At 46.6% G+C, this 22,516-nt stretch overlaps 2 protein-coding genes across 4 annotated transcripts in view; one reads left to right on the top strand and one right to left on the bottom strand.

The window, feature by feature from the left end:
• The window catches only part of CFAP91 (cilia and flagella associated protein 91), a gene marked incomplete at both ends in the record, with an annotated part of 28,224 nt that extends 17,453 nt beyond the window's left edge, over positions 1–10,771 (top strand). The window contains 5 exon segments of the mRNA XM_080612897.1: positions 1,192–1,338; positions 4,428–4,649; positions 5,774–5,922; positions 7,122–7,213; positions 10,473–10,771. Of these exon segments, the coding sequence (XP_080469023.1) occupies positions 1,192–1,338; positions 4,428–4,649; positions 5,774–5,922; positions 7,122–7,213; positions 10,473–10,771 (909 nt within the window).
• Positions 10,772–17,189: 6,418 nt separating this feature from the next.
• GSK3B (glycogen synthase kinase 3 beta) overlaps positions 17,190–22,516 on the bottom strand; it is a 150,468-nt gene continuing 145,141 nt past the window's right edge. The window contains exons 12-13 of one of the 3 annotated variants that reach the window (XR_013956386.1): positions 22,308–22,461; positions 17,190–21,431 (exon numbers count right to left, since the gene is read on the bottom strand). The gene's annotated coding sequence lies outside the window, so the exon portion shown is untranslated. Of the gene's footprint in view, positions 22,462–22,516 lie in introns of all 3 variants that reach the window. The other 2 variants (XR_013956387.1, XR_013956388.1) reach the window with 2 other exon arrangements.

Below are 22,516 nucleotides of genomic sequence, written 5' to 3' on the forward strand. Positions count from 1 at the left end.
CTTGATTATGCCAAGATCCCAGGCATAAGGAACCTCCCACATCCCAGCAGGGCAGTTTGTATTTCATACCATCTTTCCACTTTCCTGTGATGGTGAGCTGAACCTTAGATGAGGAGCAATTGAAGCATACCACAGTGATTTCCAGCAAATGCAGGACCTGTCATTCTGCTTTCAGTGGAGCAGAAGGGGGTCTAGGTAAAAGTTAATTGAGTAGCTATGCTTCATGGGCTTTATTGTTAAGCAACTCTATAACTTTTGATCAGACCAGTCCAGAATGTTTGTTCTCATGCCTGCTGAGAATATAACTGATAGCCTCTCTTGCACTAATTATTTAATGTTTGTGAAGTGTTTCCATGTGGGACCCTGACTCTGAGCTTTAGCAAACAATGCAATAATTTGAAAGTGGCTTGAGGTGGAATAAGGACTTCCCAAGTCTTCTCCAGTTCTGTGGTGATGTATAAGAAATATGTTTGATGTCATTGCAGGACTGTTGTTTTCACATCATGAAACGTCCTGTCATTTTAGGAATCTCCTTCCAGCTACTACTGGATCAGAAATACGTGACTCGGAAAATTATGTCAGCAGCGTTGAGTGATCCTTTGTTGCTGTTGGAAGAGAGTGGGAATGACAGTGTCAGGGAAGGGCTGGGCCACATAGCCCCAAAACAGCAGCAGTTTCAAGAACTTCTACACCAATTTATTGCTTTGAACTGTTGCTGGACTGCCTGAAAACGAAGGTCAGAGAACAGTAGATATTGAAACAGGAGACATCTAATGCTGGACTGAGGAAAGGGGGCAATGCTCACACTAGGAAGCTTTGACACTGAGACTGATGTAACAGGATATCCAGAAGGCTATTGCCCTTTTCACTTGACATGGGTGTTGCTGTTGTGCATTCCAGTGGTTTGAGTTCTGGGTGAAGCCAAACAGAATTAAAAAGAAATAAAAATAATAAAGTAGCAAGGGATCATCTATACTCCACAGCAGAAGGCCTCAACTTTCATCTTCCATGCAGGAGGGTTTAGGCAAGATTTACCTGACAGCTGTAGTGTTTGCATAAATGCAGCCACAGGTTAATTACAACAAGCTAGGTTTTGGAAACAGCTGACCTTGCATCTTGGAGAAAAAGGGCAAAATGTTTTGATCTGTATTCTCCATTTAATATGCTTGGTTGTTTTACTTTATTTTAAAGATGTTTGAAGGGAAGGAGAAGCAGCTGGAACTGATCCGAGAGCTGCGCACCACTCATGCACTCCAGGAGGATGGACGTCTGCTTTTGAAGGCAGAGGAGCAAATGACACTGGCTCTACAGCAACAGCATGAGTTACATATGCACAAGGTTTGCCTTTATTGATGGGAAGGCTGATTCACAAACACTGTCCTGACCAGGCACTCTTTGCTTGCAGTACCGCCAACATTCTCACATTTAATTTCTTTATGTCTTATATTATCCACAGCACAGAAAGCACCCTAAGTAACAAAAATGTTCTCCTAGAACAGGCCAAGCACTCAATGCCTGAGGGGCTAAAGCTGCTCTCTCACTGCTGTGGGGACCGTGGGGAATCTCAGAAACAGACTGAAGTACCCCGACCACAGCTGCTACCCAGCTGCCCTTTGCTTTGTTTGCAGACAGAGCACTTATATATACAGGGCTCTGAACAAACTACATTGTCAGACAAGCCTCATTTTCCCCACATTTCAATCCATTTGACTGGTGCTGTGACCTGGCATCACAATAGACACTTGTCACTTGCATCTGTCAGATGTTTTACTGAGTGTGTATTACCAGTGTGTCATTTCCCTGTTCCTTTTCTAGCTTGACAATCTCTCACGCTCCTCCTTGAGCATAAAACGTTGCAGAAAAAGCCAAGGCAGACTTACCTTGTAAATCTGGCTGGGCTCAAGACTTCTAGGACCTTAGCAATGGTGTCACATTGTTGTACTTGCCAGTGTTATGGAGAGCAGAGAAATTCTGGGGCTCCATACTCTGTAAAGGATCAAGTAAGAGGTGGGGATGCAAATTCCCATCCTATTTCCTTGCAGCATCACAACCTTCCAGAGCAAAATGAATCAAACAGCTAATGCTGGTCTGAAAATGGATCATAAAGAAATTTTGCCCAGACTTCACTGCACCTCAGACATGCAATATCTCCCACATTCCTGCAGGTTTTCATGTAGTTTTTACCACTCTCCTGTTTTTTGAGTGACCAGCTGTGAGTGGGACCATTCTGCAGGTTCCAGATTATGATCACAGCATCCACTGGCCTGCTGGCGATGAAGCCAGATCACTGCTTCCTGCTGGGTGGGCAGCAACAAAATTCCCCTCAGATCTCAGTAACAATTGAACTGGGTGACTGTGTTTATAATTTCCAGATGCTCCCTCATACAGAGGGAGCCCAGGTGTGGAATGCAGGAGTACAGAAATACAGAATATTTTTCACTGAGGAATTCAGAGAAAAAGAAAAGCTTTAGGCGTTAGGAACTTGAAATGCTCCTTTTCTTCTGGAAGCCCAGGTGAGGGAAGGTGAGAGCAGCTCACACACCATAATGACATTCATAGAGAAGAAGAGAGAAAATAAATTATAGAGATGCTGACCTCTGATCTCAGAATTTCCTTTAGGGAGAGCCACTATCCCCCCCTGCTGGTATCTACCTCCAGTACTCCTGCTTTATGGGTTTGTTTTACTATGTCTCTGAAGACCTTGAGACTGTCTCACACATCTCCAAACATTTTGAACTTTAAAGCTCTCTGGAATGCACATGCAGCAGCTTTCTATGTCTGTGACTATTTTAGAAAGTCAATGATTTGAAGTTCTATAGTTTTTGTGGTCACAGATGGGTTTTTTCCAGGTTTTTGACCTTTCCAGTATAAAAAGAGGCATTTTTCAAGAAATGCTTCCTGCAGAAAGAGGACAGAAACTCCAGATAAAATGGTCAAGGATGAGCAGTGAAAATTTCCAACCTTATATATAACTAAAGTCTAAGACAAGAGTATTCCTGCATTGTCTTTGCCCATTTCACAACAGTTTTAGACACAACACCTAGAGCAATAAAGACAAAGCAGCATGTTAGTTCAGTGTTGTACCTCTCTGTGAGTTGGTGCAGTTACTGTATTGCTGTCCTCCATTTGAAACACCCATGGGCTAGGCACTCTCACTTCCAGTTGCATGTAACGCTGACAATCCCACTTTCTTTGAAACGCTGCATGAGCAAATGGCACAGCAGTGTAAGAAAGGTGATTTATTTCTAATTGTTTTGGATATTTCTGCTCCATTTTGAGGGTTTTGGTTTAGATTTTGGTTATTGTTTTTGTTTATTATTGGCTGTTTATTCCAACAGAAGCACAGCATCCTAGTCAGCTCCATGCATTCCCTCCTGCAAGGACTGTGGCTTCATAGTCTGTACTGGAGATAAGGAACTTATCATAGATCTTGTCTGTTTCTGAATTGCAGTCACACTTACTCAACCCATAAAACAGGATGTACTTGGAACTGAGTGGCACAGTAACACTGAATACCTGACATCTAGTCTCAGTTCTGTCACAGACTTTGTGATTTTCCTTTACCTGGAATTTTGAGGCCTTTTTTGCACTTCTGCAAATGCATTATAGTAACTGTTGATTTGAATTTGCTAGCAGTTAATAACTTGTACAGTTTTAGGCAGTAACTCAATTCCTAAAACTGTAGGGACTCATGGTTGCTGTATTATCTCAGCAAGCTGAATCACTCTGGTTGCATATGAATGTCCAACCAAAGATGTACCGTTTCACTGAGGTGACTTTGAACTGTACCAAACATTTTATATCCTTAGGAGAGGATAGAAATGTGTCTGTGCTCACAATTGCAGTTACCTAAATCTCAAGCTTCCCACTCATAAAGATTGAGGGTTTCCTTTCCAAATGCTAGAAAGAAGCTTCATTTGCAACTTTTGACCCTGTTTTTCTGTTCTGGTCTAGCTCAGCTTGGAACACTGTCAGTTTTATACCTCCTCTTTCTTGATCTGGGCAGTGGAGCATTCCCCAGTAACAAGCAGATGGCCTCAGCAACTATTATGATTATACTCAGAGCCACAAAAGCAGTTCATAATCCCTGGAAATATGGCACATGTCGTGCTTTATCTCCTCCCACCCACCCAGGCACAGGGGCTGCTTGTCTCAGTGTGACAGTATCAGGGTTATTCCCACCCTGACTAATTTTGCCATCTTTTAGCCTCTTTATGCCATCAGAACCCATGTAGAGGCTTATTATATTATGCAGAATCCAGGCCAATGCATGTAAAACAAAAAGAATGCAAAACTCCTAGCGTTGTCCCATGGCTGGTCTGAACGTTGCAGAGCTGTTTCACATGCCTGTGGTAGTCCTGGGACTTCGGACAACATTCCAGGCATTTGTAACACAATTCTTTGCCTTTTTTTTTTTTTCTTTAAAGCTGTCATCAGTGGAAACCCACTTGGCCAGGGAAGAAGGAAGGGTATTGGCAAACGTATTTGATTTCCTGTCCAAAGAGCTGGTGAGACTGCAAGAAGAACGCAGGATCCATGCTTTTGTCATGCTGGCTGAGAGGCAGAGGCGGATGCGGGAAGCAGAGGAGAGCGGACGGCGTCAGGTGGAACTGAAGCGGCGTCAGGATGAAGATGAGGTTTTCAGACAGGCAAGAGGGGGAGACTGATGGAACCGTGAGCAGTTTGTAGGAACTCCCTCCTTGTGGAAGGGTCCAGGTGAAAGGGAGCTGCTTCAGCTCTGACTTCCGTGATGGCTAGTTTTAAAATTGAAGGGGAAGGCTTCATGAAGAGAGGGTAATTCCTTTCTAAAAGAGCTGTGCCTATTAAATTAAGGATGATCTAAACAACCCTACAAACAGTCCTGTTAAACATATCATGGATGGATGTAGGTTTCTGAATTTCCACAGCATAATCCTGTGGAGAACAGATATACCTAGATCATCTTTAGGAACAATGTTTTGTGAGTACTTGGTCTGTCCACCAGAACTGTTAGGTGCTCTCCCAGGAAGGATGCCTTTAAGCAAGGTTTTGGAAACATTTTGCCCTCCAAAAATGGACTGCAAGTAATAGGAGGTGCAAACATTATTCTGAAGTAATGATAATGGATAACATAACCTCCAGAAACAAAAATCCTGAATTACCATATTCCATAACTATTCTATAGTCCTGTGCCTATTCCCTAGCTCCTGACTGCATGAAGCATATTTTTCCCAGTTGAAAGGAATGAGTGGGAGCCTAATTAACTAAACCAATAATTTTCAGACTTTGTGGGAGGAGGTGAATACCAAGAGAGTCTGGCATCATGTTTATTTTTCTTTTAAATTTAGCTGCTTCTCTTATCTTTTCTGCTTCTCTGAGTTGGAAGCAAGGATGGTCAAAGTGCTTTAAGCCTATAAACTTTTCACACTAGCAGAATGAAAACACCTAGATTCTCTGCTCTACAACCTTTATAAAGAAGCCAGTAATTTTATCTTGGTTTTATTTATGTTACCTTGACTGGCTTGATGGAACCTTTTCCTTCGGAATTTACTTGAATGAAGGCTGATTAATTTACTGAAGGCAGTAGTGATGATGATTATTTGGCTGTTGTTGCTCAGGGGACCATGAGGAGACCAGAGAACTGAGGAGGCAACTGCTGTTGCATTCACAAAACTGACCTGCTGCTGCAGCAGAACTGGATCCATGGATAAATTTTCCTTCCACCACTGGTTCTTTCCTGCCCTTGTTTCTGTTTAATTAGGCAGAGGAACAACATGTTGGTGTTCTCTTCCAGGTGGTGAAAGTGCACCAGAGCACTGTTGACTCCTACTTAGAAGACATTATCCTGAGTAGCATGGAGGACACAGCTGAAGAGCAAGCCAGGGAAGAGATTCAGAGAATGGCTGTAGAAATCAATGACATTGCTTATGAAATGGAAAGTCGGTACGTTATTAAAAAGCACATGGGAAGCTGTTCACAGCCGTTTAGAACCTGCCTGCCCATCTGCATCTGTGGTTACATGTATAATCGAAGACATGGGAAAGGCAGAGCAGCACTGTTCATGATTGCTTTGTTAGTGTGACTGCTGTATGGGAACCACACTGTTACTATCTGGTACACACACATTAAGTCCATCAGAGCCTTATTTCTATACAGCATGTGCCAGATTCTCTTTGCAAACCACTTGTGGGATCTGTGAACCACCCTTTTTAGGTTCCTCCATGCCAATGTGATGCTGTGACTGAGCTTTAAGTGAATCTGGGAACTGCCTAAAGCAATACCCATTCATATCAGTCTTTTCATTTATTTACACTACTACAGAAAATCCATTTGAAAGAGATGCTAAAAGATACAGCTATACAGGAGCCTTTCATTCTGGGGCGGCTGTTCTTTAAGGAACTGCCAATTTCCATGGGGGTCAGTCATACTGATGGCTGCCTGACAAGGCATTTTGAGTAGAGTAAGTTGTTGAGAACACCACAGTGTTTGGCTGGGGCATCAGCAGTGAATAGTTTTTAGGACCTGCCAAACCTCCAGTTCAGTTTCTATGCTATTTTTTTGGAATTGAGCCATAAAAGTCCCAATGACACAGTGACTCTCCTATGGTACAGCAGCTGTCTATTTTGTAACTAGATGAATACAGCCAGAATGTTGAAATCCTTGGGGAGAATGAAGCGTAGATAATGCATGCAGCCCCTGGGCCAATTGGGAACCCACCAAACACTGGTGTGGAAAAGAGCATGGGGACCAGCCAAATGCAGAGTCACAAAGGGAAGAATTCAGCAAACTCAGCAATGGGCCAAAGACTAAACTGACAAAGATACAAACCCCCAGAGGTATCTGCATGTCTAACTCAGTTTGTCATCAGTGACAACTGGGTTCCTAAATACCTTTGAGCATAAGGAGTCTAGGGTGATCTTCTTCCTTGGAAATACTGCTTTCCAATGCAGTATTGACAGTGCAGCACAAAGGGGAATAGTAACTGTCACCTATTTGTAGGATGGAGACCCAGCTTACAATTGCTGCCATGACAATACACTCCCTTGGAAATAGTGGGAATATTTGCAAGGGAGTCTCATGTTTGCGGAGGTGATCTGGAAAGAAAATCAAAGTACTAACACCACTCTGCATTTCTTCTGTAGTCGAACTCACCTACAATCAGAAGAGATTGTAGCAGAGATGGTTTATGATTTCCTCATTCCAGAAGCTGAGAAAATGTCTATCAGAGAAAAAGGTAAGGAGTCCAGTAACTTTGTTCTCTTTGTGAACCGGCTCACCCTCCTCACTCTAGCTCACTGAAAGGAAAGACGCAGTGCCAAGAGTTGTCCCATTTCTCTGAGATTGCTCTTTTGCACTCTGCAGGTAGAAAGTTAAGCCCTTTGACCCTTTTCCACCAATTTCTCATGAGCTTTAGTCTTTTTAAAATAGTGGCCTGACTTCAGACTTGATGTAAGGTCTAGGCTGTGCTTTTGCAAATAAAGGTTAGACCAAATGATTCTTGAGGTCCCTTCCAACTTGGTAATAATCTATGATAAGTTTGGTTTATCTTCAATAATAAACTACATGAAAAGCAGCAGCCCATTGCATCCTTAAAAACAAACTGGGAAGTGTCTTTAAGTAGCATGGCTGTGAATTTTCTATTATATGGCAATTTCTAAAAACTGTACAAATCTTTAACAGGCAGATTACTTAAATATATGCCATATGTGGAAGGAAGATTGTATGCTTTTCTATGGTCTGTCCCCTCCCCACAGTGGTTGAGAGCTAGAAGCAAAGGTAAGGGTTTAGGGTTGGCTGTACTGGTGTCATGTTTTAAGTAGATAATTTTGCAGTTATAAAGGATGCTTCATTTAGCCAAAATGGAATATTATCTGTCAAAATACAGAGAGGAAGGCCCTGGAAACCTGTGTATTACATTAACTATAATGAATAAATGGCTGTTCTTAACTGGGATGTTTCCACTGACCGGCATGCTCAGAAGACGGTGACTGAAAAGTCACCCACTGGAAGTGGGTATAAGTAAAGCAGTTGTGTAACAATAGGGTCTGAAGTGGTCCTTGCAGCAATGTACTCCTCTGACTTGAGAACAAAGGCACTTCACTGCTTTTTATTGCTTTGTGAATGAAAACACAAACCCTGCAAACACATTTTGTGGTATCTGAGTTGTGAAAACTCTTTTTTTTCTTCCTAGTTTGTGTATTTGTCACAACAACAGTGTCTATTCAGCAGATGGCAATTCTGCATTATCTTAAATCAGCTCCCTCCTCCTTAGCCCTGCTTCTGCAAGCCTACCAAAGCAGGTGATGTAATTTTAGTCAATGAAGCCTGCAGCCGAGGCACTAACACACACAGGTTAGCCTGTCTCAGAAAGAAAAACAGAAAGACAAGAATTGGAGATGGGCTGGGATTCTGGACATACAGAGGTACCACAAAGGAAGAAGATACATACTGGGCTTAAATGCAACAGCAGCTAATGAACAAAGCACCTCAGAAGCACTCCCAAGCAACAGAGGGGAAAAAAAATTCAAAATCAGTGCTAACTACAGTGGGTTTGCACGGAAAGCAGAGCTAGACCCCGCCAAAAGTTAGAGTGGATGCTGGTTCAAGAGCCAGAATAATAGGTGACAAAGTACAAGAGCTCCTTCAAACATGATTAAGGTGAAATTTGCCACATTATTCTTGTGACAGAAGACATTGAATGTCAGGAAGAGAGGTGGCTCATACTCTCATCTGCTATTGTTGCAAGGGTGGAGGGTACTCCATACACTTAAAAAATAGCTGGTCTACCAAATGCATGCTGTGATGAGCACACCCTGCCATAAACCTCCTGCACACCTTTCTCTGATAACCTTCAGAGAAGCAGAATCAGTAACTATTCCATGTAAATCCAAAGGAAATAGTATCAAAGAATGGCATTAGATATGAGCATATCAGCGTATTGCATTTGTGTGGCAGCTTTTAAAGCTTTCCCCATAGTGAGCCAGATTATTAATTACAAAACCATGTTTTAGCAACCTGGGACACGCTTGAGCATTCACTTTCCTTGAAACTAGCAGGAGGTGATCTGAGAGCACAGTTGTCTGGCCTGCCAGAGGAGCAAATCCATTTGTTGAACAAAAATTTGCTGGCTTGCACATCCAGTCTTTGCCTACATTTTAGCTCCCCTTTAAACATCTCTATTTTGCCATTACCTAGTCTTTTCTTATTTTTTATCCTCTTTTTGTCATATTCCTATGCATAAACCCAGGGATTATCCAATACGGGCTCATCTTCAAACCCTTCTGCACCTCACTTCTGAAACCTCCATCATGGGAAGTACAAGTCGATGCGCTGATGTGAAAAAACTTGCATTTAAAAGGACAATCACTCACCAATTTGAGCCTGCTTTCTCTTAGATGGCATTCACTGTAGGTGGAGGAAGGGACTGCAGCAATAGCAGGAGAGTATTCCCAGTATAGCTGATGCATGATTGAAGCCAAAATGCTTTGGGTAGAGAAAGCTCTCCTGGGAATTGAGAGCTGGCTGGTGAAGGTCAGCTTTTCAAATACAGGCAAGATCCGGTTGCATTCATTGTTGACAAAATGGACCTGGGAGATTGGTAAACATAAACAGGATGGATTAGGAAGGTTGAGCAACTGACTCAGTGACAGTATTCAGAGCTGTATGTCAGCATGCAAGGCACCAGTGGTTCACATTCATGGTTAAGGTACTGCTTGGCCTTATGAAACAAACAGACCAAAGCAGCAAGGAAGTCAGAGTTTCGCTGGGAAGTGACCTAAAGAGAGGCACAGCTCTTTCCTGCAACATTCCCCACACCGTACTTAAGCATGCAGTATTTCAAGCTGCATGATTTTTTACCAGCATCAAGTCTAGAATGAGAAAGAGGGAACAGAGAAGAAAGAAGAGGAATGAAGAGAATTGTAGGATACATGTTTTGGCATGGGTAATTATTTCCTAAGAGGTAGGCTGGAAATATATACAAATGAGATTGCATGAAAACTGTAAAACACAATAAAGAACAATCCTGCAGTAGAAAAAGGGAGATGATAAGGTAGGTGACTTAATGTGTCTATAGTGTCTCCAAGTCTTCCTCTGAACTCAGTAAGGGTTTCTCAGTGCAGGCAAAATCATAATACAGGAGAGGGCAGATGTCAGCTCCAGTTTTGTAAAGGTCTGCTCCAACTAACACACACTGAAGGAGCACTTATTTTAAAGCCTGATAACATATCCTGGGCAGTTATGCCCTAAGCTGGAAAGGAGAACACTGTTTTCCACTGTGGGGGTTAGTCTTCAAAGTGAAATGCAAAGTTGGTCGCTGCTATTAGGTGGCAGTAGAACACTTTCAGCCAAAGTTAGAAGGGCGTGATTTCTTTTTCCTGAGATAAGATTCTCCACAGCTGCAGGAAGGCTAAAAGCTGTCCCTCCCTTCTCCCCCCCAGAGAACACTTCTCTGCACATTTCCAAGTAAAAACCTTACCTCTTTTTATGCACAGTGAGGCAGTGTCAAAGAAAACACATCTATGCTGCTCATCAGATCCTCCACAGGGACACAGAGAGGGTAGTGGCTGATCTGGCACTGCATCAGGAGACATCTGCCAGCAAGATAAAGGGGGACCTTCCTGCTGGGACAGCCAGCACTGCCGTGAGTGAGACAGCTGCTGGCCCAAGTGCAGCTGACAGCACTTGCTCTGCCACGGTTGCAGAGGAACTAGCTAAACTGTGTGAAGAAAGCGCCGGGCAGACAGCAGATTACCCTCCCGATGGATCAGACAAGGATCCCACAGCCTCCTAAAGACAGCAGATGAGCAAGGTGAGTTTTCCTTCCCCTCGTGACTGGAGCTTGGAGCGTGCTGAAGGTGAGGAAGCACATTGTATTTACTTTCTACAGGGCAACTGGAATGGAAGATCCTCTCTTCCCCTCAGGCTGTCCCTCCTGCTGCCTGCTGGCAATGTTGTCCTGGAACCACTCTCTATACATTCTGGTGTGGCAGTCCCAGTCCAACCCCCTCCCCAACCAGGTTAGGACCTCATTAGTTATTTTTCCTCTTCTAGTTTTTAAGAGAAGCTTAAGTGAGAAAGCACTGTTGGCATTTGTTGTTTGTTTTCCTGGCACAGACCAATAAAGATCTGCACCTGGGCTTTTGATGGTATATCCCTGCATCAATAACATTAAACGAAACAATATTCCAGAAACAGGAAATTTTGAGTTAAGACCATACACAATCTTTTCTCAAGCGTGTCCCACTGATTCCCTTAGTGGAGTAAAGCAGAATGGCTTCCTGCATTAGCACTGCTGTTAATGAAGCATTGAATAAATTAAAATGGTCAGCTATGGCATCATCTTTTCACATAATTAGTCCTTCATAAAGAAGAGGCCCCCTTGACCTCATCAGAGTGGTTCCTGCCAACCAAGCAGTGTCTAGCACTAGTAACTAAGGCCGGGTGATAGCAGAATGGTGTGGTAGGGGCTGATGTACCTTGTGCAAAGAACCCATTAACCATTGTTTATGGGTTTTCCTGAAACTTTAACCTTTGGGCTGACCTCTTCTTGCTTTTTATCATTCCAAAGGAGGACAATTCTAGAAAGAATCTTACTTTTCTTAACACAGTGTCAGTCACCCTGGTTTTCCAGCTGCAGGGGCTGGGCAGAAAGGGTGCTGATTTTGCCCTGTTTGCAAGCATCAGGATGTCAGAAATCAGCAGGCTGCAGACAGGCACAGAGCATCTGATCACAGAGCTGTCAGGGACTAGCTCAGCTCTCCAGCACTCACCTGTCAAAATTCCTGAGGTCTGTGGGTTTAGCATCTGAAAGGTACAGTTACACCGATACCAACATCAAAGGCAGGAGCAAGCACAGCCACACCACCACTCCCAAAACGCTTACTCACTGATGACTACAAGTTCTGCAACAGATCGCAGTATTATCTCTTAGTGCTAACGTGGTAACGGGCTGATCTCTGTGTACTTCCATCATTTCTCTGGAAGAGACTGCCCACTCTTTGTGCTGGGTCTGTGAGGCCTCAGGTGTGGCGGTCCAGCTCACTCATCCTGAATATACAGCACTGCTCCTTCAGAACAAAACCAGCAGCTGGTCAAAACATCAGGCTTATTAGTGCAATCCTGGGAAAAAAAATGTGTCAGCTTTTGTGTTCTGGATTAGGTTGGGGAGGGAGGAGAAGAGAGGAGAAAAAGAATCTGAGTACCCCTGTATTCCACTGAGCTATGAATAAGAACTGGAGAGGGGAAACAGCTGCACCAGGAAACCACTGCTGGTCTCCAGGTCACTAAGCAGGGGCAGCAGGTGGGGTCAGGCAGCCTCTGCAAGCACTGCAGGATCTGGCAGGAGTCGGAGATGAGTGATGAGCTCTGGTTAGGACTCTGTGAGGATGTTCCCATTGGGGTTTGGGGGTTTGGGAAAATCCACGTAGCTTGTTGTTAAAAAGGGAAGGTAGCAAATGCAAAACACAGAGAGAAACTCTCCGCAGTGTGGGAGGAGCAGCTGTTCAGGGATCGGCTCTTTTGCCTCAGGCCACCCTGGACAAATTTAGCCTGGTTGAGAGAAGGGGGATAACATGAATCACAAGGTCTGGTGTAATAAGAGAGACATGGAAAACTTGATGCAGCAGAAGAGGAGAACAGGAAGACCAAGCCATCAAGGCATTTACTGTGTGTCTGCATGTCGAAATAAGCATTCTCCATGGGTGCAGTGTACAGTTTGATGTGGTTCTAGAAAGACAAGAAGCATTCCAGCAGGTGTGGGATGCAGGTTGAAGTGTTCTGGTCTCCTGAGGGACACAGCCCTCTGCACCACAGCAAGAGGTCAGGGGACTCCAGATGCTATGCACAGGCTGAGCTATAAATGTCTTGGCTCCTGTTATGACTTAAGGGACACTGCCAGGCTAAAGCCATCTTTTCGACATGACATTGCCTCGTGCGTAAACTAAAGGCCGTGGCAGGATTCCTGCAGGAAGCTCTGCTCTAGAAACTGCTTCCAATCAGCATGTGCAGGTGTTTTTTCCAGGCTTTACAGAATGTGCTCTGAGAAGGAAGGAAAACGAGCATGGTGAGAGGGAATTGGGATCGTAAATCAACAGCACAAGAATGCACCGTTCCTTCTCACAGCAGGAGCCAGAACAACCCTGGGGAGGAGCCTGTACCCGAAACAGACAGAGGATGCCTCCAGGGCTGCACCAGTACAGTGGAAACATGGGAGTTCTGCTCATCCCACTTTCCTTTCCCTATCTGCTGGACAGAGGGAGCCTGGCTGTGCTGCCCTGCGGCTTCTGCATCCCAACAGGGGTGGGAGACCAAAGCCTACGGGGTCACTGCACTGCAGGAATGCTGTAGAATCGGCCTCTTGGCCAACAAGTGAACAAATGAGTGAACAAATGAATGAATGAATGAATGCAGAGTGTCCCAGGTCTTCCCTGCTGATATTCCCCTGATCCCTGCTCTTGCAGTGTGGAAGGAGGAAATCCTGTAGCAATCATTGCAGTTCAGACCAACAAAAAGGACTTCCAGTAGGACAGCTGGAAGCCAACACATGTTTTTCATGGAAACCTAGAATGGTTCAGATTGGAAGGGACCTTAAAGTTCATCCAGTTCCAACCCCCTGCCACGAGCAGGAACACATGCTCGGAGTGTGAACACCACCAGTGCTCTCGATGCAGATGCAGCAATAAGCCTGAAGGATGTAACTGGTGCTCTTACGTAGCCCCTAAACTGAAAGCACGCTAAACCACCTCCTAAATACCCTTTTTGGGCAGCATCTTCTCATACATCATTTTACATCACTAAAGCAGCTGCTCCCACCAGTGTTACGAAGACTGGAGAGCTGCATTTCCTCCTTTCTCCTTAAATTGCAGCAGGATCAGTCCTAAGAACAAATCTGCCTTTTCTTTATTACTGAGCAAGGAAAAGTCAGCCCTTCCCTTTAAAGCCTCTTGCAATCCCCATGCTGGTTCCTTACCTAGTGAAGCCTTTCTCCACCCACCATGTAATTTTTCCCTCCAGCCGAATGCAGACTGTTTCTCATTGCTGTGCAGGCCCCAGATCTGTTGTCTCCAGCACCAACAGCTGACATTGACCAACTGCTCCTTGCCCTGGTGCCATGAAACAAAAGTGTTGAGAGGAATGAGGTGTAACTGAGATGGTCCAAAGACTCCCCCAGCTGGGAGTCCTTTCATTTCCCTAGGCTGGTAATAGATGACAGCATCCCAGACAATATCAATGATCAAAAGCAATGAACAAAAATGCCCTCAAAGAACCTTTTACCAACAATCACCATCCGCCTCCTGAGCACCCTTGCCTGGTAAAGGTTTTGGTTACAAGGGAGAGCTGCAGAAGGGAGTAGGAGGAGATGCTGTAGGAAACATAGAAACAAACATAGAATCCCAGAAACATTTAGGTTGGGAAACCTTTAAGCTCATCCAGTCCAACCATTCCCCAGCACAGCCAAGGCCACCACTAACCCATGGCACTGAGGGCCTCATCTCTACCGTGTGTGAACACTTCCTGCAATGGTGACTCCAGCAGTGCCCTGGTCAGCCTGTTCCAAAGCCTGAGCACCCTTTGGGGAAGGAACTGTTCCTCATCTGCAGTCTAACCCTCCCCTGGCACAGCTTAAGACCATTTCCTCTTGTTCTGTCACTTGTTACTTGGGAGAAGAGCCTGACCCCACCTCCTCCCAGCTTTGAAGAATGCTTTGAGGAATGGAAATGGGGTTGCCAACGCGCTGCTGAGAGGAGGATGAACGCGTTTTGCTTTCTCTCCAGCCCACATGGCTTTCCCACCCCGTATCTGACCCCACCTCGCTCCCTGCAGCCACGGCCTCCCTCTGTCAAGACCTGCCATGCATCCCTGTGTCAGTGGCTGGCTTCTGGACACCACAAACACTCAGCATCTGCAGGGCCCATGGCTTTCTTTGCCTCCAGCCACATTTCCTCACTGTGCAGCAAGTGAGGGGGCTCTGCAGCCTGCCCAGAGCTTGTGCTCTCCTGACAGATCAGCCCGGCCGCACACAGTCTGCTGCAGCCACTCACAAGCTTCCACAAGGGAAGAGGCTGCTCATTCCCCACTTACCTTGTCCTGGAGGACCCAGCCTTGCCCCTGGAGAGCGCAGAGATCAGTGATGCAGAGAGCAGGGAATCGCTGAAGGAGAGAACTTTAACTCCATGGACTGCATGGGCGAGCTACCTGGCTGCGTGCAGACTCTCCGGGGGCAGTAGGAAGTACCAAGAAGAAAACATCCATGCCAGGACACCAGGGGTGCGCTGGGTGTGCAACAAGGTCAGGACCGCACCTGCACCGACAAAAGCCTCAGCGTTGTGTGATGCTCACACCAGGACATGAGCCCAGGTTTCCTGCCATGCCCCATGCGGTGCTGCTCCCTACGCCCTTTCCTTCCCCACCAGAGCCTGGGCTTGGCAGCAGCTTGGGTCTGACCCTGCAGCCTTTGGGCACAGCTGGCTGAGCAGAGCATCCCTGCCCTCACCAGGAAGGCCCCGAAGCTAGCAAGGGAACACTGGATAACCCAGCAGAGCCCTTCCTAGGACCAAGGGAGGGAAGTGAGATTCAAGACGGGCTGGTGAGGTTGTGTACCATGTGCTGAGCTCGCTGCCTCCAGGGCTTGCTGCTTCAGGCACAAACACCGTGCTCCCACTCTCCCCTTTGCGTTCTGATGTTTGCTTCCCTCCTGCTTTGTGGCTCTTCTTCTTCCCCCACAGAAAGCAACTTGGACCTTTCTACCAGCAGCCTGAAAGCTGCCGCCTTCCAGATAACAAACACCAGTAGCCCTGACATTAATTGCAGCCCAGATGGCTGGAAGGTTGGTCGATAAAGACAAAGCGTGTCAGTGGAGCAGACTTCTGTACCGCATTCAGCGTGGTGCTGCTGTGCGTTTGGATTAGCATCTTAAGTCATGCAAAGGTGTCGGTGACTGACAGCTCGGTGCATTTGAACCTGGCTTACAAGCAGATCTTGGGAGGTATTCTCACATAGGGAACAGTGACAGGATAACTGTTGCCCGGAAGGTTGTGTGGGAACAGGCTCTTGATGCTAATGTGTTTCATGTTATGTTTTAAAAGGGCGATTGGAATGAAAATACAGAAGTCCCATTGCTAATGTTCACAAGAATTACAACTGGAGGGAGCAATGGATAAAGTGGACAACTGCAGCCCCCACACAGAGGGGTGAATGTAGTCCTCAGGCAAGGAGACAGCGGCACCAGCTGCAAGATGCTCTCTAGTGCATCTTTGACAGCGGGGAGACTGTTGTAGGAATCCTCTGCTTGGTTTTGGTACCTGCTGATTAAGGAGGGTTATTAAAAGCTGTTGTAGAGGAGATACAATTAGAAAGATGTGAAGGAGCTGAAGTTCCCCTTCCAGTCAGCTTAGCAAGAAGTTATGTAGTGACTGGGTCCTGCCCAAGGGGCCCTGACCTTCAGAAGAGAGACCAGAGAGTGGAGCAGAGGGTGTGCAAACAGCGAAGAATGGGAGCCCACAGCTTGCATTCACTCTGAGAGAAAGGCCAGGAGAGACAGAAGACCTCAGTGCCCATGTGTCTGGAGGAGAAGTGCCCAAGGATAACTCACCACCAGGCTGAGTTCCTGAGGATTGTGATGAGCAGCGGCAACCTTCAAATCAATGAACTCACTCAGCGAGGTGCTGCAGTTCAGGCAGCGATGCCTTTGCCGATGTAAGTGGCCACCCTCAATCCCAGGAGCCAGACTTGTCGAGCAGAGCAGCTCCGGTCTCAGCACATGAGGTCCTGGGACTGATGTAAGTGAAGCGATGGCATCGTTGCTTCTGGCGCTGCCAGGCTGTGGTCCCCTTGCCAGGTAACCCAGTGCACGCTGAGTGGTGGGGGCTGAACAAAACCAGACCCATGTCCCCATGGCTGAGCTGGGGCTGGTGCTGCTCTGGGGGGGCGCAGCTTTGCCTGGGCGCAGGCAGCAGCACCACCACACCAAGGTGCTGTTTGGAGGCGGCTCTCCCCATGCCCCAGCCCTGGGCATGGCCGGGCCCTTCCGTTCCCACCCCGCTCCCAGCTGTGGAGCGAGAGCGCAGCGCCAGGGGTGCCGCAGGGAACCGCGCGCCGGGCACCGGAACAAACCAGGAGGAGGCTTCTCTGCGATAGAAATCTGGTTTTATTGAAGCAGCAGTCACATGACCTCGCATCTAGCCTTTAGGATAGCGACAGAGCGGCCCCGGCCGGGTCACAGAGCCCAGAACAAGGAGGTTTGTTTTATCTTTCGCGCTAATAGACACGGCATGTTGAACACACACACACACATCATCCAGTCCTGGGAACCCAACCCAGAGAGAGCTACTGCTGATTTGCTGGAGGAACGGTCCACTGGACGTGGTCTCGACAAACTTTACAGATCACCACCAAAGAACATTACTAATGGGATCCAATGATAAAAAGAAAACCAAACCCCAACCAACCACGAGTGCAGGATTCAAAGCCAGCCGTTTACACAGGTTCTTCAGTTCGTATCTATAGGTGGACGGTGAAGGAAGATCGGTTGGTTTTAATTTGAAGTTATTTGTGTCCCAGGGTTCCTCTCTCCATCAAATCAAATGGTATCAGAGACAAGCTGGCACCTCTTGGAAACCAGCATGGAGTAACACAGCTCGGTTAAGACAACACGCTCGTTTCTTGTGGCTTTTCCTTTCCATGATCATTACACAGATTCACGTCCACCTCATTCTTGCGGAGTGGAAAGAGGCGTGAGGTGAGGAGAAGGGAGAGAAGGACGAGCGAGGAGGAGGAGGAAAGAAAGGGGCAATTGTTTGAAATAAAGACCACACACTTGGTATTGTTTAAATTTCATTTCCAGGCTAACCTACGTTTTATTTAATGCAAATTACAGTACCAGGTAACTAGTTCCGAACCGAGTCACACAGAACAAAACGTATTTACAAGGGGGAGTAAGGGGCAGGGGAAATAATAAAACATTGAGCATACTTTCCACAAAAAAAAAAAAAAAAAGAAGTTTATATTTCAAATGAAAAAAAAAAAAAGGAAAAAAAAAGAAATAAAATAAAATAAAATCAGTCACAGAGGCATTCAAGTAGTAATAATGTTATACAGGTTTTGCTTCTCCTTTAAATCAAGACAGATTTGCACAAGTGTATGCAATAGTTTGTATACAACCCACAGTCCTTAATATATATATATATATTTGTTTAGATTTCCGTTTTTGAAGATGGAAGTGGTCACGCTAATCGGTGTGTACAGGCCCAAGTGATCCATCAGCAACACATTAATGAACGCAAATTTTACAGGCAAGCAAATTATATATATATAAATATATTTTATATATATATATTAAAAATAAATGGAGAAAGACCAACACAAGGAAGCTACTTTTCTCGAGCTAACCCCTTAGGTACTGTTTTCCTTTCCTGTCCGTTTTGCTGTTATTGCAGTGTTGCAAAACGAAGCCAACTACGATCAGAACGGGCCGAGAGCCCCGTGGAAGTGAGCTGCCACCCTGGGGTACTCGCTGGCTGTGCCCCTGAGGCAGAGCCCGGACCGAACACCCTCACTGTGCTTTTCCTTTTCCTCTGCGGTGGCTGAGGTTCCCAGTACAGGAGCACGTGTCTGACAGGCTGCTTGGATTCTACTGTTCCAAGTACTGAAAACTGGGGGGGGGGGGCGGGGATTTTAAGTTGCAAGTTACAGGCGCCTGCCGTTATTTTAGGTAAAGCTTGGCTTCGAAATAAGAGGACAAAGTGGTGGGGATCTTCTACCAGCCGATTTTCTTTTGAAGGTCTTTTTGTCTTTGCCTTTCCCTAGCAAGGTAGGTAAATGTAAGGTTAAAGAACACCAGCGTCTCGATCAGGCAGCCACTGGGGCGGACAGACTGCGACCGAGTCCGGCTCAGAGACCCACGCCACAGCAAGGCTGATGTAAAGGGCAGATCAAGACCAGACTGGGTTAAAAAAACAAGCCCGAAAGAGAATAACAGAAGAGAGGGACAGCTCTGAGCAGACTGTCACCAACAGCTTGGCATCACTGACCTTCGTGTCACCAGAAAGAAAGTGCAGCCTCTGCTTCACTGGAATGAACACGAGATGCTTCGAAATAAAACAGCAACCTTTGGTTTGGTAAAGAGTTAAGTGTTTTCCCATTCAAGACAATCTTATGTGGAATACTAACAAGGTAGTAAAACACAAGCAAACTAGTTTTAGAAACAAGGCCTTCGTGCTGGGCACAAGAAATCAAGAGTCATGTTCAACTTATCTCAAGAAAACAAGAAGTGACTTTGGGGAGAGGCGGCGGGGAAAAGAAGGAGAAGGAAGGGAACGGAAAGTGCCCCCGGGCAGAAGAAACCACCATGGTCTCCTACAGCGATGCCCCCGCTCCTCAGCGGCCCAGGGGCTCCGAGCAGAGCATCCCTGCGGGATGCAAGGGGTTCCCTCCCTGAGGGCCCGGCCGCTGCCTCCGGCACAGCCGCAGGGAGGGTGGGAAGGCCGAGCCTCCTGGAAGCTGCGGGACTGGGGGGATCGATGAGCAAAGTCTGAATGGGCTCTGGGGCAAGTGTCCGAAGGGAACCGGTGGCTGCCAGCGGGAGGAGGAGAGGGCACAGGGTGGGCAACTTGGAGACATCCCCGAAGCCACGGCTCCCATGAAATGGATGATGGTGGAGACGGCTTCCTCTCATTCCACTACTGATCAGGGTATCACCGAAACCTTACAGCACTCAAAGAGTTAGAAAGCAGAGGGGGGGGAGCAAAGATGCAGGTCTGGGGAGGGAGGGAGGGGAGAGACATCATTGATAAAGGAGGGGAGGGGGGGAAAAAAAGGGAAATAAAATTCAAAAAATCATGGAAGCGAAGGCACTCCAAACTATATAGATACACTATACATCGCTAGAGTTATTGTTACAATAATACAGGCCGGTACCTACTGTACAGAGTTAAAACTATATGGCTTTAAAAAGCTCGTCTACATTTTGTCTGATTATTAAACAGAATCACTGCCCTGAACGGTAACTTTTTGCTCATTAATAACAGTTCCTGGGTCCACATATTTACATACAAAACAATAAAACTCAAAACTCAAACAACAACCAATAGCACGGATGTACACGCTTGAATTTGGTGAGGAGCTTTTGGGGGAGGGTTTTTGTTGGGTTTTTTTCCTTTTTTTTTTTCCTTTTTTTTTTTTCTTTTTTCTGTCTCATTATTTACAAAAAACGGTTGTTCAAAGACCTGGATCTGATGTATAAAAGAGAGTGAGATCCTGCCATGATCCTTGAAAACAAGAACTAAAACCAGAGGGGCACCCCTGACCCTCCCCAGCCTAACAAACACACACGCGCACACACACGACACACACAGACACCGGCACGGTCACAAAACCAGAGAGGAAAGCTCCACGCTCCCCTTCACCAGCCTTCAACCCGAAGGCGGAAGGGAAGGGAAGAGCAGCCACAATTCCTGGCACAAGCAGCACCTTCTCTTCATTATTTGTATTCCTGTTTTTAAGCACGGTGTAATTCACTGCCTTCACATGACAGTGCCCGTGGCCAATGCCTCAGCAGTGTCGCCCACACAGCAGATCCGTCCCCCACTGCTGCCCTGCTTTTAGAGCCTCCCGCATCTATCTGGATCACTGGGTCAGCCAAGCCCTTCCACTTACCTTCTGGGACACTGACTAGCCGAGCTCTTGCATTCAGATGCTCTTCAGCCCTTCCTCTTCAGCTGCAGGGAAGGATTTGGAAAGCTGCCTGTTTCTAAATGCAGGTGTGCTTTCCTATGCAGCCAGGCGGGATTTAACAACAGCTAAAAAGCTTTAAAACCCCCTTTTCTCTGTGTGCGTGTGTGCGCCTGTGTGTGCCCCACAGCAAACAGAACATGAAGGTGGTCACTCACCTCTTGAAACAGTTCCTGCCTCCCCAGACCCGCGCTGCGTGCCAGGTGGGAGGGAGAGGGCAGGCCCGTTCCCAGCTCCAGGGCTGCTAAGAGCGTCCACAAAACAAATCCCACATCAACAGCATCAAAAGCTACAAGAAGAAACGCACCGAGCTCATGAGCAAAAGCTCTGCTGCCGCGGCCGAGCGTACCGAAGTTGCTACTGCTGCCTATCCCTGGGCCATGCAACGGTCCCCGTGCTCCCGAAAAGCAACCGCTTGCCTTAAGAGATGCCCGGGTCGGATGGAACAGCTCACTAAGCACCAGAGGTGATGGACTACAGCTCCTCCGGAGGGGGTAAGGCCGGAGAGGACACCCACCGCAAGCCTACGACAAGCTCAGGTCTCCACTAGTCCCGTTTCCACGCCGCGGCTGCGTCCGGCCGCTCACCTGACCCTTTCCCGAGGAATATTGCTTTGACTTCAGGAAGAGAGATGCGGATGCTCGCGCCACGCGCCGCTGCAGGAAGGAAACCCGGGCCCTGACCAGATGGGCTAGAACAAGCATTCACCTCGCGCTCCGGGCAGACTGTTTCGAGATCGTAGACAAAATAGAAAAAGCAGTGTTGTATCTATGTATACATGTATATATTTATATAATATATATACACACACACTCATATATAGCCAGCTTTCCTACAAGTCAGCAGGTACATATCACTGTCGAGAGCACTTGGATGTGTATTTTAATATTCTACCAAATGTAAAACCATAATGGCAACGTGGCAACACACATCAATAAATAGAGATCAAAAAAGAAGAAGAAGCAAGAGGTTAAAAAAGATGAAATTAAATACGGGTTCTAAGCTGTGGATTTAAAATCAGAGCTATCGGAGAACGTGGCGTCCTGCGAGTTAAAACTGCGGTTAAAAAAGGAAGGTATTACAAAAGAAACCAGTAGACTGTTAACAGTTCACATTATAAACCCTGGTGTCCTCCGCCTGTACGCACCTTGGGAAAGGGCAGCCTGTTCAAACCGAGAGCCGGGGAAAGTGGGGGAGAAAAGAAGAGGAACTGAAATCAACCCCGAAACCAAACGCGCTTTCACAGCGGCCACTTCCCAAAGAGTCCCTCAAACATCCCCGGCCGGGCCGAGGGATTTGTTCGTCCGCTCTTCTCTGGTGAAGATGGGAGCTGACTGGGTGCCGGCACCGGCCCGTGACCTGGGGCAGGAGCTCCGGCGGGGCAAAGCAGCTGCTTCCAAACGCTAACAGCCTGCGGTCGTGCATGTGTGTGTATTATATTATACATAACCCACGGGGGGAGCCTTTTCCCTTACTGAAGCTGCAGGTTTCCTCACCGCTAGAACTGGTTTTTACCATGAAAGGCTTCCACTAGCGGGCCAAGCCTTCGATACATGGCAAACCCTCCCCTCCCACCACCCTATGGCAACCTATTTCCCTACCACGTTGCCCGCTCCCCATCCCGAGCCGGGGCAGTTCTTCAGACAACCTGGGAGATGGGTTTGCTGACAAGAAACGCTGAGCTCTGTCGAATGACCCCTGCTAAGCTCCCGACCAAATTCAAGCTGTGCAACTACATCAAAGTCCGAAACTTCACTTAAAAAGAAAAAAAAAAAAGAGGTTAAAAAAAAAAAAAAAAGAAAAAAAAAAA

Source organism: Psittacula echo, assembly GCF_963264785.1.
Source record: "Psittacula echo genome assembly, chromosome: 3".
NCBI classification, from domain to species: domain Eukaryota; kingdom Metazoa; phylum Chordata; class Aves; order Psittaciformes; family Psittacidae; genus Psittacula; species Psittacula echo.